At 40.4% G+C, this 14,161-nt stretch overlaps 1 protein-coding gene across 2 annotated transcripts in view; it reads right to left on the bottom strand.

Moving 5' to 3' along the window:
• Positions 1-13,857, bottom strand: part of NLK (nemo like kinase) — a 112,306-nt gene extending 98,449 nt beyond the window's left edge. For both annotated transcript variants that reach the window (XM_048823795.2, XM_048823793.2), the window contains exon 1: positions 12,346-13,857. In XM_048823795.2, the coding sequence (XP_048679752.1) occupies positions 12,346-12,803 (458 nt within the window). In that variant the 5' untranslated portion in view covers positions 12,804-13,857. The remainder of the gene's footprint in view (positions 1-12,345) is intronic.
• Between the last annotated feature and the right edge of the window lie 304 nt (positions 13,858-14,161).

Raw genomic sequence — 14,161 nt, 5'->3', positions numbered from 1 at the left:
CTCAGCTTCAGCTCGGCAGGTTCTCAGCCAAGCCACTAAAATTTCTCTCACTCAGGAAATTTGACAGCTAAGGGAGATGACAAAGATGACAGCTCGCAGTGTTGGCAGTGCACCAACTGTGCTAGTGTGTCGCATCCACAATGGCATTCTAACTGACGGAACCGCAATCAATCGAGACTTTACCCCAACACAATACTGGGGTAAACTGCAATGATTGTTGTTACCATGACAATCAACTGAACCACTTTTTTAAGTAGACACGTCATGGGATAGGGTAGAAATAGCATGAAATCCTCTAGAGGTAGACAAGGCTTAAATTAGTGCTTGTAAATCAATTCTGCAGTCAAGTGTACACTTTTTGAATAATGGATGACATTTTAATTAAGGACACTTTTACTAAGTGTTCCCTGTGCTTATAAAGATTTTAGGCTGATTCAAAACTTAATATTGTATTCCAGTACATACGTATGTAAAGGTTTTATTACACTCGCACAAACATGTACGTGTACAAATAGTAGTTACCTTTGGGAAACAATGGCTGATTTACGGAAAAGGAGTTTAACAATTGAATTATTTGGTACTGAGGAACACAGAAGAGTGAACCTGACAATACTGTCGCATCAGCTCACAATGACTTTTTTTCTTTTTTCTCTTTTTTTAAACACAAAATCTGAAAGGGATGTTACACTAAATCGTAATGTGCGCTGTATATGCCGTACTATATTCTAAAAAGCTCACAAACAAAATCCAAAGTTCACCAGATAGCTTTCATAAGAACAGCCATACTGGGTCAGACCAAAAGTCCAGCTAGCCCAGTATCCTATCTTCCAGAAGTAGCCAAAAACCAGGTACCCGAGAGGAAATGAACAGGACAAGTAATCATCAAGTAATCCATCCCCTTTCGCCCATTCCCAGCTTCTGGCAAACAGGGGCTAGACACACCATCCCTGTCCATCCTGGCTAATAGCCATTGATGGACCTATCCTCCACAAACTGATCTAGTTCTTTTTTTAAACCCTGTTATAGTCTTGGCCTTCACAACATCCTCTAGCAAAGAGTTCCATAGGTTGACTGTGCGTTGTGTGAAGAAATATTTCCTTTTGTTTGTTTTAAACCTGCTACCTATTAATTTCATTTGGTGACCCCTAGTTCTTGTGTTACCAGAAGGAGTAAATAACACTTTCCTATTTACTTTCTCCACACCAGTCATGATTTTATAGACCTCTATCATATCCCCCCTTAGTCCTCTCTTTTCTGTTGCTAATCCTTAAGCAAATACTTCCTCTCATGTCTTCAACATTAGAGAAAGGTAGTCAGGAAATCATAAAAAGTAAAGTTGAAAAAACTGACTGCGTCTAGTTTCCTACTGGTCTGCAGCTTCAGAAAAATGTGAAGCTATCATAGTTTTAAAAAGTTAAGCTACTTTATTTTCACAGATTTGCAAAGAAAAAGTTATTTTCCCCCTCTACTTTTGAATATGCAAATAGTCTTGTTTTGGGTGGAATTTATTAAAATTTAAGATCCAGGAGACCAGGGGTTCTCAAACTGTGGGTCAGGACCCCAAACTGGTCACAAAGCCGTTTTAATGGGTTCACCAGGGCTGGCTTAGACTTGCTGGGGCCTGGAGCTAAAACCAAAGCCTGAGCCTCACCACCTGGGACCAAAGACTAAGCCCTGGGCAGCAGGGCTCAAATTACAGGCCCCCTGTCTGGGGTTGAAGCCTTTGGGCTTTGCCCCTGACCCCCGCTAGGGATGGTGAGGCTCGGGCTTTAGCTTTGCCACACCCGTCACGGGGCAGCAGGGCTTGGTTGGGTTCAGGCTTCGGTCCCCCCTCCTGGGGTCATGCAGTAATTATTGTTGTCAGACGGGGGTCACGGTGTAATGAAGTTTAAGAACCCCTGCAGTAGAGCAAAGGAACTAACTTAGGGTATGTCTAGACTGCAGAGACTATACCAGCTTACACCAACAAAAGGAGTTTTTCTGTCAGTGTAGGAATATCATTTCCCTGAACAAAGTTAGTTACAGCAATGGAAGCCCTCTTCTAGTGACAGAGCCATGTCTACAATGGGGGTTTTGTCAGCATAGCTACATCAGTCAGAGGTGTGAAAAATCCACAAGGACATAAGCACCTTCCATTGGTCTAGGCTGCGTCTACACTACAGAGTTATGCCAGGATAGCTATAGGAATGCAGCTATACCAGTACAGTCTGTGTAGTATAGACATATCTGTAAGCTCAAAAATTACAGCTATGTCTACACTATAGCTTATGTTGACAGAACTTATGTAACTCAGGGAATGAACAACACTTTTCCCCCTCTCCCCTCAAGTGATAATTTACACAGACAATCACCAGTGTGGACAGCACTACATCGGCAGGAAAGCTTCTCCTGCAGACATAGCTTCTGCCGCTCGTGGAGGTGTTTTTATTATTCCGACGGGAGAGCTCTCTCCCATCGGCATAGAGTGTCTTCACCAGACACGATGCAGCTGCGTCACTGCAGCACTGTACATATAGATAGGACCTAGGATTTACAAAAAAAGTCAAATCTAAACATTGCACGCAAATACACACTACATATTAATGACAGCTTTCAGAGTAGCAGCCATGTTAATCTGTATTCGCAAAAAGAAAAGGAGTACTTGTGGCACCTTAGAGACTAACAAATTTATTTGAGCATAAGCTTTCGTGAGCTAGCTGTAGCTCACGAAAGCTTATGCTCAAACAAATTTGTTAGTCTCTAAGGTGCCACAAGTACTCGTTTTATTTTACATATTAATGGTTGCAAAGAGTACAGAAAAAAAAAGTCCATGGAATTTCTACCTTGATTAGTAAAATCTTTCCCTGCCAGTATTTTCTTTCCCATCTCACCTCAAGTATTACATTGTTTTTGTTGGTATTTTTTATAACAAACTTTGCAGTATCTATTTGCTCCATAGTTGCTACCAGTAATTCCTATAGCCCAGCTGTACTTTAAAGCATGATTTCATGTTTTAACATTTGTGACACTCTAGGTTTTGGTTTGGTAGGTTTGTTGTTTTGGTAGACTACATTTATATCAAAACCAAGAAAGATCACTTTAAAAAAGTTAAAGTGTCATCCATTTTGTTTAAATGGCAGCTATAAAGAACATCCATGTAACACTATTACAGTGGCCTAATTACTGCAAAACCCCAAATTAGATTATTATAATTCAGTAACTAAAATTCCCATGTTTATTCAACATTATAGTTCATAATTTAAATGTACACATGTCACGAAATCCAGCATTATTAGGTTCCCACAACTACTTTAACGACATCACCTAGAATGCTACTAATGCACATGTTGGTAACTTGTGTCTAGTATATGCAATACTGACGTTACCACAACTAAGAATAATATAGTTTTGGATTTTCTGACATCACTGCCTTTAATTTCTCAACTTTATTACTTTGGTGCATGTGCAATAGCTACTTTATTTAGAAAACTAAATTTCACAACATTTGAATGCACAATGTGCACTGAAAGTTCTCATACATATACAGAGTCACACACTGAAACAAGCACAGTTTATTTCAACTAAGCTCATGCAGTGGGTCTCCATCATAATCTTTACAACTCTAATTTGCGAATAATTAAAGTTACTTCAGTACTCCCTATACTAAGTACTGTACAGGGAACACAATGGTTATCAGATGATTGACAATATTGGAATAGGTTCTAATGGCAACCATGTAATCTGAAATTTGGCTTGTCTGAAGATAGATCTACTCCACAGGTAAACTAATAAAAGTATTTTAATCTTCCTATATAAAAACAAACTGAAGAATTTGGATCATGCAAAGTGTTTGTACAATGTCCCACATACTCCATACCAACCCAGAAAAGGGGTTCATTCCTCTCCCCACGACAAGTAGAAATAATCAGGAAAAAAACAACCTTTGTCACTCTCTTTACAAAAGGGGCTTGCCAGCTGACACCTCTCTACTGTAATCTTTTGAGTAGTGAAACATCAAATACATACACCACCTGGATAACAAAACCACAACCATAAAAACTGGGAGCAATGTCTTGTCCAATCCAAACCAAAAAGTTAACAGGCAAGCTACTTTTCAATATCTTACACTAGGCCAGATAAGCAGAACTTCAAAAGCAGTCCTGGAAATTCAAAACAGATGCAACTATATTTCCATACAGGAGCCTGCAAAAACACACAAACACACACACCATTCTGCGTAGCCTCACAAACATTCAAGATTTCCCCGGAAAAAAAGTTAACATATTTAAAGCTAATTTTGACTCTCAGCACCTTCGGAAATGGTTTCTAAATATTACAATTTTAAAAGTCTTTTTATTTAAGATACTCATTTTAACAACAAAAATTCAGCCTAAGAAACAATTCTATACTATGTATGTTGCCTTTCATGGAAAACAACTCAAAACATTACCTCATATTTCATGTCCTAGACTCATAGGTAAGTTTTTAAAAATCCTACCCAAGTGGATTAAGGCTAAATGAGTCCCAGATACAACAATCACAACCCAGCCCAGAATCAGACATGTCAGCAACTTCCTCCCATCCCGCATCCCAGTCCCTGGCTCCAGAGCACATTAATTCTTACCCTCTTCTCTCCCCCAGTTCCATGGTTCTCCCAAGAAATTAGGCAACTAGCATACCCCACAACATAGCCTCGTGGCACCCACAAATGCTTGTTACTCTGCTTCACTCTTACCACCCTGCCTTGGTCTGTTGCTAAATGCTGCATGCGTTTTGTTTCTTCTAAAAGTGGACAATTTAAGTGACTCAAATTCTGCTTTTTGTGTATTCTCTCCTAAAACTCCTAAGTAAAAACAAATTAAGAGCTAAAAACAATGCATTAGTCGGGGGATGGGGGAGGGAGTCACATCTGAAATATAAATATCTCGTGAAAACCTAATTTTGATTCCCAATCCAGTTACAAGCTGTTCAGCTACAACATTTGCAGAGCTGAGCTGAAAGAACAAATATTGGATTCTATCATGTGCTGTATTGCCAACATGCATTTACATATGGATACAAACAATATCAAGACTTGCAAATGGTCTAATAGAACAAAATGGCCTATAAAGTTAGTCATGAAACAATGACCTGAGCATAACTTACTGCAAACTGATTTGCCTGAAAAGAGTCTCACCCACCTTTGAGAGAAAAAAAATATATTGTCCATATTCCTTGTTTTTTATGCCATCTTGCAAGGCAACAATTCAGACTTTATTACTTAGTATGTCACCCAGCTTCCAGATAATTTCTTCATAGCTAGTAACTGGATATAATAAGAAACTGTGCCAATGCTGAAAGAACATTTTTCCTGTACAACACCTCATGACAAACAAAAATATTTAGAGATGTCATTTACATACATTTGATTTAATTCAGCAATGCCTGGGAAAGATTATATCTATGTTAAAATAGGTTCTCTCTTTTCACAAATATTGGGAAGTGAAATTTTGACACATAAGGAGCATCTCAATATACCCAACATAAAATTTCAAGAATAAGATCATGCTACCATGATGTATATATTTACAGCCAACAAACAACTCTGAAAATCACAACCCTGAATTATTTAAATATAGCACTCCTTTCAGCAATACCAGCATACCCATATAAGGATGTATACCCATTTATTCTTAAAGCGTGGTAGTCAGAGTTAGGTACAATATATGCACTGCTCTGTCACGTTGTCATTGTCAGCACTGCATCTTTTGCCTCAGGCTCTGTCATGGTTTCCTCTAAGCACCAGTGATATGAAACTGACATAATATCTTAGTTAAGAAATGATGATTAGCTCCATTAGATGTCCCAGGCAACAAAAGAATTTATTACAGCAGGATACAAGTACAGGAATACTTCATAGATAAATCTCTAATGTAATTTTCAAGTTTGAAATGGTCCCACCCAATGTCTTCAATCCATTCAAGATAGCCTGCTACTACTAAAGAGTTTTTGCCTAAATGAACAATTAGTGGTCACATTTCAAACCTACACATTAGATTAAAGTATAAGTCAGGAAAGTGTACTACAACATCAATGCCAACCTCAGTATCTCATATTTCTGGGTGTTCTGAACAGATCTTCACACAACAAGACAAACTATGGAAGCAGTAACTGTGATAATATGCTTTTCTATCAGAAACGTGTAGATCCAATTTTCAGATTATGGCATTGCTCTAGACAAACCAGATAAATTTGTTGAATGAACTGGCATTTATAGATAGCTAGAAGAGAGAATTATTAGCAATACTGAATGTAATACCCATTTTTCTGCAGTTGAGTTTTCCAGGTGTAAACAAGCACTTGGTCAGGAACATTTTTTAATTCTACACACGCACTCACGCACTTTTTTCCATTTTATTTATGCACTCCTAACCAGAGTTCTAGAGTCCATCATGAGGAAAGAGAGGTTTACTGGGCAAAACGGATATTTTACGGCACATTTTGAATAGGGGATCTTTCTTCAGAAAAAGAAGAAAATTAAGTTATATACTTTACTTGGCAAAGACCGACTCCAGACCATTAGTCATATTAGTACTTTTTTTTCCAATAGTCTCATTGGAATTGTCTCAGGTTTGCTCAATTAGCATATTTTGTTTTGTTACAACAATTTTGGCAGTGGCCTTCTCTATGGATAATATGTTATCAGTACTTCCACAGCCTCCTACTGATACCTGGCTATATCTAGGTGAGCTAGCATTTCCTGTTTGCAGTTCAAGTATTACTCAGCCTCATTAGCATTTAAAACTCCAAGGAAAAACTTTAAGATGGAGGGGGGTGTTTTATGCCAATATTGGAAAAATCATTCTAGATTATTGCAAAGCTGCAGATGAAGTAATTGAAAACAAAGTGAGTAACTGCCTTCCCAGATGTCAGTCAACACAAGAATATTTTTCTGATTGTTAGAATCACTTCCTGATTCATTTGCTGCATGGATAACACAGTGTTTGCTAGCAGGAAAAAAAACACCATCACCACAAATGTCTCTCCTGGTTCTCACAGGTGAGCTTTGTGTCATTGGAAAATTACCTTCACACAAAATGGCTCCACAAAAGGTAATGTGTGCAAACATAGCAAAACTCCTCTTGAAAGCTGTTTAATGAAAGCTTTTGAATCACTCGACTATATGCTGAGTTTCCATACTTTACTAAACTAGCTCTAGGCTTTTATAGCTTGGATTTGCATTAACACCCAATGCAAAACAGCATCCTGGTTCCCATCAGCATCTGGACACAAAAGGAGAGTTTATCCTATACTTGTTTATAGGATTCTGAACTTACAGCCTCAATTGTTTGTTCTACTATACTATCCAACATACTTTTTCCTAAACAAATCATATGTACTGTACTCTTGCTCAGCACACAAAACACTTTCACAAAAATATTAAAAGGTTATCAGTTGATTTTAGAAACATCTTCATGGCTGGAGCATTTAATATCAATGATGTACCTCACTTTGAAACACAAATTTCAGGCCCACATTTTATCCACTTAAAACAATATCAATTACGTATAATCATGTTTTCAGTAGTTACTTAGTATTTGCTTTAACCATTTCAGATCTAAGTACAGGCCAGTGACCAACTGCATCTCCTGACTGTCCTTATCTTTAATACAGTTTCAAGCTAGTCTCATCTTTATATGAGCAACCAGACCACTTGGTAAGCCATAAGGGAGAGGGTTAAGCTTTACGATTTTGTTTTTCAACTTGAAGCAAATAAACACTTTAAAACTCATTTCACTTTGAGACTTCAAAATTGGACTGGTCTTCAGTTTTATAGCTTATTTGTATACACATAATTTGTATAGAAATATATGTTGACATCCTAGCGCCGGCAGTTCAGATGCACCAGTGAGAGGACATTATGTTATGCAATGAGCTGGAAGCCATATACATCCTCTTCCATGAACTACACAAGAATACAAAGTCATAGTTGCCACTATTCAAAGCTATGTACTTAAAATGTGAATGCTAGTAAATTAACCTACCAAGTTTTTAAGCTTTTCAGAGTTTGCACGTTTTCTGTGCATTACATTTACACCACTTTAAGTTTGGACTTCCCTCCAACAGCAGTCCCTTACCATCACCTTTTAAGAAACTAAATGGATTTCTCCCACACACCTTAGGAAATGGACCACAAGTAAGAATGCTGTATTCTTATGGATAGGTCATTGGACTGGAGATTTAAGGAGACCTCAGTTTAGTTCCCAACTCCACCACTGGCCTGCTCAGTCACTTTAGGCCAATCTCTTCAAAGCCCCATGCCTCAGTTTCCCCATCTGTAAAATGGGGATAATGACACTGACCTCCTTCCTTTGAAAAGTGCTTTGGGATCTACAGATGAAAAGCACTATTTAAGATCTAGGTATTAACATTAGTGGCTGTAGTAAGCACCTTCTAAAACACTATTCTCCCTCCCACACACAAACCCCTGCTCCCCACATATGCAAGCAAACTGTCAAAATCACTTAAGGTTTCATAACAGATCTTCTCCAGCACTGGTTGGTTCCTCACCCTTTTGGGAGGGGTGCTCCAGATACTACTGGAGCTATAAGCATATATAGTGTCTCCTGACCACCATCAAGTGTTCCCAATCCTTTGTGTCTTCACCTCCTATTGTGGGAGCACGCCGGCAGCAAAACCAGATCCAACTCCCACGAACAGCACAAGTAGTTACTCATTTGCTCTCCTAAGGGGCTCCCTGACAGCATCTACCCCTCATCATTGGCCCAGGGTGTAGTGGGGTGCTCTGCAGTGGCTGCTTCAGCTTCTCTACATCCATCCTGAGGAAGCTTTACAGGCACTAGCGTTTTCTCTTCTTCTCTGATACCAAGCCCCTGAGCCACAGCCCCTTTCTTTGTAGGGGAATCCCACCAGCTGGCAGCAGGTCTCCCTAGCAACACAGAAGCACTCCTGTGGAGGACAGCTCCTTGTGCATGTGCACATTCTAAGGATGTACAGGAGTCTTGCAAAAACATATTTAGGATTGAAATAAGGAATACACACAACTTTCACTAAGGATAAAGATTTATAAGACAGAATTTTTAACATATTTAAGTTTGAGCTGACACTGATCCTTTAAAGACAAGGACATCTACAAACTGCTCTGTTTTAAGCAAGTTAAGTTGTAGTCCTTGGACTGTTGGCAAGTTGACAACACAGACCTTAGTTAAATAAATTTTAGATGTCCCTAGCTAAGGCACTTTTAAACGGTTCACTGCTTTAACAACTTTTTTTCACTTTCACCAACCTTTCGTAAGTACCAGTCTTTGGTTAAGTTACTGCAGGTACCTGTTTATTCTTTGCTAAAATGTACTGGACCCTGAACTGTAAAGTGATTTACTTATGGCTATTCAGTCTGTTGGAGATTCCTTACGGCTAAACCAGCTAAGTTAAGCTTATTTCAGAATCTACCTGTAGTTGAGGGAGATGACATTTGTCAAGGACACTCAAATTATGCTGCAGTGGTGCCCACATAAACAAGGATATAATCTGTGTATACGAACAACAGTAGCAGAACAAGTCTGAATGAGATAGTATGGAAAACACTGAAGCATGATGCTTTGACAACTCATGAGTGGTGAAGTACAACAGCACACTGACTGCACCAAAACATCAGCATACCAGCCAAATAAACTAAAACCTTTGGATGTAAACAAAACCTAACAGGCACTGTTAATTACAAACATTAATTCAATTGTCAAAACAAAATCTTTACCAGCCAGCTAACAGGAAATTCAATACCTTTACAAAACTGTCCATTGCTGATAACTTATTTCACTGGCTACATTCAGCACCAAGATAAATCAAGTCCCAGTTGACTAACTATTCAGTGATAAATTTGAATGGTAAATCGCAGGATTACTTCTACAAATCTCATCTACATGCATAAGTAATACCAATTTCCTTCAAAATCATATGCATTACTTTTTTCATCAATTAATTAGTGCCATGATGTGTTTAGGAAGAGAGAGATTCATTATATAAAATTAGTTTAGGTTTCATTACAGCTCTCAGGTCACACAGGTACCAAACTTACATTTTTCATATCTAAATAAACTTAGGTGATTTCATATAAACAAACAAATTATAAATGCATTCTTATATTTTAAAACACAATTTGCTTACATGCTAAATCTTAAATTCTGGATGCATTTCACCTGGAAGAGACAATAACATCAAATGCCAAAAGCAGAGCAAGGACCACTGAATTATCTCAAAAAGAAAAGGAGTACTCTTGGCACCTTAGAGACTAACACATTTATTTGAGCATAAGCTTTTGTGAGCTACAGCTCTCTTCATCATATTTAGTATGTGCAAAACAGAAACTAATTTTGCAAATACATAATTTAAACATAACTAACTGCTCAGTGCATAGGAATATACTAAATTCTATGCTGGATAATCCTGTGCACCACACTATGGTGATCTTAACCATTTTTAATTAAAAATTCCACAGTTTATCTTGAAGTAAATACGGAGATCACAATTCTGCAACTGAAGCCACACTGGGAGACCCTTCCATCTGCCTGGATCCAATTGGAGGATCAGGGCTAAATTAATACCAGTGAAACATTTGGCCATCATTCTACTGTAGTCACAGTCAACTGCTATTTCAACAACATTTTCCTTTTTCTTGCTGTCACTTAATGCTGACATACTTTACTATTTATTCTGCACCTTTTTATTTAAAAAAAAGAAATATTTACAAAGTACTAACAACAAAAGCGAGTCTCTTTTTGCAGTTTGCAAACAGAACAGACAAAACAGACACCTAAGGAAATGCATACAGTAGCAAAATGTTTGCACCAAATGATCTTACATAGTAGCCAAAATTAACACAGCCTACAGTAAACTATATTCCAAAATATAGAGATAGATATATCTCAAGTAATAAAAATCAGGGACAGGTGGAAATAATATTTGGATATATCTTTACAGTGGGCTTCTTTCTAGTTTTTATCATCTTAAACTTAAATCACATTACACTGAATAGTGGCAAAAGCACCTTTCCTAGGGATACAGCAATTCAGGCTCTTTATAAACATGCGTCATCTTTTGACTTTGAAAAATTAGTATTTCATTAATTTACAGTTTGGAGATCTAGAAATTCAAAGTTTCCTCTTAAAGAGTAAAAATGCAGGTTATAATATTAACTCAGCCCCTAAAGGCTTATCTAGTTTAAGCCACATGTTTTGTCTTCTTAAAAAGATGATTTTGTAATGAATACATTTGTCTGGATAGTTCAATCACCTATCTTTTAAAAAGAATAAAGTCTTGTTTTTCAAAGACTTCTACTGTAAAACACTCTGGAGCTGCAGTACGTACCAGCATACAAAGACAATCACAGCTTTAAAGGATACAGTACTTTTATTTAAGTAAAATGAAATTATAGGAAAGCTGCTAAGGCAGATGTCCCTTAAATGACACCAAGAAGTTATGTTAAACAAATGCAGTAAGAAGTTTCATGGAGTCACGCCACAATTATGATATGCTTGTGACTTCATATTTGTGATACAGGAAGTGTGCTGCAATATGCCTGCTCTGTCAAAAACCAAAACCCAGACATACTTCATGTTTCTAACATCTTCCAGTCAGTGGTAAATTTGTTGATTTAAAATCAACATCATATAAAAATGAAAAATAAACACTGGTTTTCTTTCCGTGACCCTGGAAAGAAGGGCTAAAGGGAATTAAATAGGCTAAAGTTTGAGTGGCCACAAATTCTATTTTAAGAGATTACATTCCAAAAATAAAATCTACTGAAATAAGTGGCTGGGGGGAAGACAGGACATTCAGAGGTAAACTAGAAATACCCATTTATGATGAAAGTGCAAAGTACAGGGATCACTGTCTTAGGTGGTCTGTAACGTGTTACCGTAAAGCAAATGTAGCCTGCTCAACTAAAATCTTGGCAGGTGTCTAAAGAAAGTATTAATTTTCACATTTCCCATTTGAAACTCTTAAGTCTAAAAGTATATTCCATTACTCAATTGTTATCTAAAATTAATATTTTATTTTAAAGCTATGCAGTTCACCTCTAAGGAAAACAAATGCCATTTCATTCTTAAGATATGTATAAATATGTTGCCTTTGTCTCAAAATAATGGTGTCATCCAAAAACTGACTTGGCTTACAGCATGGCCTAAGGGTATGAGGTTGTTGCCCCACAAAAACAAGTGAAACCAACTTTCTACAATAGATATGAATCACTAAAAGCAATTTGTAAGTAAGTAGCTTTCTTGTATTCAGGCCCAAATGACAAAAATGAGTTATGATTTGGCAAACAATGAAAAGGAAAAATTAGCTGAGTTTATTTTCTGTACTCACCAGACAACACCAAAGGCTCCATATCCAATAGGTCTGTCCGGCTCAATATCCAGTTGCTGTTGTGGATGATGTGAGTGCTGATGGTGGTGCGCTTTAACTGCAGCAGCTGCTGCAGCCTGTACCTGAGCAGGGGCCGCTGCAGCTGGTCCAGGGGCCTGACCCGGTGCCGGTGATGGGAAATATGGCTGTTGCTGCCCTGGGTTTAACATTGCCGCAGCTGCGGCCGCAGCTGCCGCGGCCGCAGCTGCTGAAGAGGCATGCTGCTGTACCGGATGTACTGCAGCCGCAGAGCCTGGATGCAAGTGATGTTGAGGGTGGTGGTGGTGATGGAGGTGAGGAGGGGGGAGGTGAGGAAGGTGGTGATGATGGTGGTGGTGGTGACCTGCTGCAGCTGCAGACGTACCGCCATTGTAAGCCGCCATCATTTTTGCGTTGGCTGTTGTGCCACAAAGAGACATTCAAAAAAATGCCCTTTGACTGGATAACAACTGGGTCAAGCTGTCATTTGGCCATAAAAAATGAAATTTGCTACACTTTAAAAGAAGTCAGGGTTCATCATACACGGCCCACCTTTAAAAGCATTGAGCTCAACTAGCTTCACATCTCCATCAAGCCAAACAATCTGACGAATCTTTTCACGTACACGTGAGCCTGTGCGCCCCAAACCCCCCTTTCCCCCCCCAAGAGTTCTGCCGTGGTTGGCTACTAAAACTCCATCCTTAGGTTGTTGGGGCTTTTTGCGCCAGTCTTTCGAAATAAAATGATCACTCCCCCTCCCCCCCAGAAAAAGGATTTGAAGTCACCCCCCTGGAATAGTTTGAGAGTACTGACAAGCCTACCCCTTCCATTCCCACATCGTCTACGTCAAAACCTTCCAAGAGATTCCCCCAGGCCGTCTACATCACTCCCCTCTTTTATACCCCCACCCCCTGAAATAGACTAAAAACTTGGGAGGCTCGCAACTTTCCCTGGAAAGACAGAGAAGCGCGCTGTGCACACGCACAGAGCAGCCAGAGAAGGGATGAGAATCAGAAGGGGGAGGAAAAAACGGAGATAAAATAAATGGGGGGGGGGATCAAGATGTGAGACAGGAGGAGGGATGGGAGAAGGGAGAGGGAAAGTGACAAATGAAGGAGTGGGGAAGGGAATGAGAGGAGAATAAAGGGGGGGAAGAGAAAACGAGGGGGGGAGGAGGGAGAGAGGCGGCAGGAGCCCCAGCCCCCTCTGTGGCTGCCTCCCCGGGGCCTTGACAGCCTGACCCAGTGCGGGGGGGGGGGGGGGCAGTGCGTGGGGGGGGAGCCCGGAGGCTGCAGCCCCCCCCTCAGGCAGGGAGGGGAAGGAGCAGGAGCCGGGATGGGGGGAGGGGAGAGGGTCTCCCGCAGAGTGTGTGCGGGAAGGAGGGGGGGGTCCTCAGGTCCCCGCCGCAAGGCGCCGCTCCGCCCCCCGGCAGCTGCCTCCTCCTCCTCCTCAGCCGCCCGACCCGCCGCCGCCGCCGCCGCTCCTGCCGCCGAGACTCACCTCCTCACGGAGCCCCTGAGCGGAGCGCACAGCGAGCGAGCGGCGGGCACGCGCACCCGGCCTCCCCTCCCCACCACCCATGCGGGGCGCGTGCCCGACACCCGCCCGCAGCCAATCGGACCCGGCCCACCAGGCTCCGCGAGAGCCGCCCCTAGCCAATCACCGTGCAGAGCGGAGCTCAGCCAGCCCGTAGGCTTCGGCGGCTGCAGAGTCTCCGAGACTCAGTCCCGCCTGCCTGGCCCTGCTATCCAATCACCACACGCCTTCCCGCCCAGAGCCGGCGAGACCCCGCGAGATT

This window comes from Caretta caretta, chromosome 17 (genome assembly GCF_965140235.1).
Source record: "Caretta caretta isolate rCarCar2 chromosome 17, rCarCar1.hap1, whole genome shotgun sequence".
Taxonomy (NCBI): domain Eukaryota; kingdom Metazoa; phylum Chordata; order Testudines; family Cheloniidae; genus Caretta; species Caretta caretta.
The sequence above is the reverse complement of the archived record's forward strand: the minus strand, read 5'-3'. Positions and strand labels throughout refer to the sequence as shown.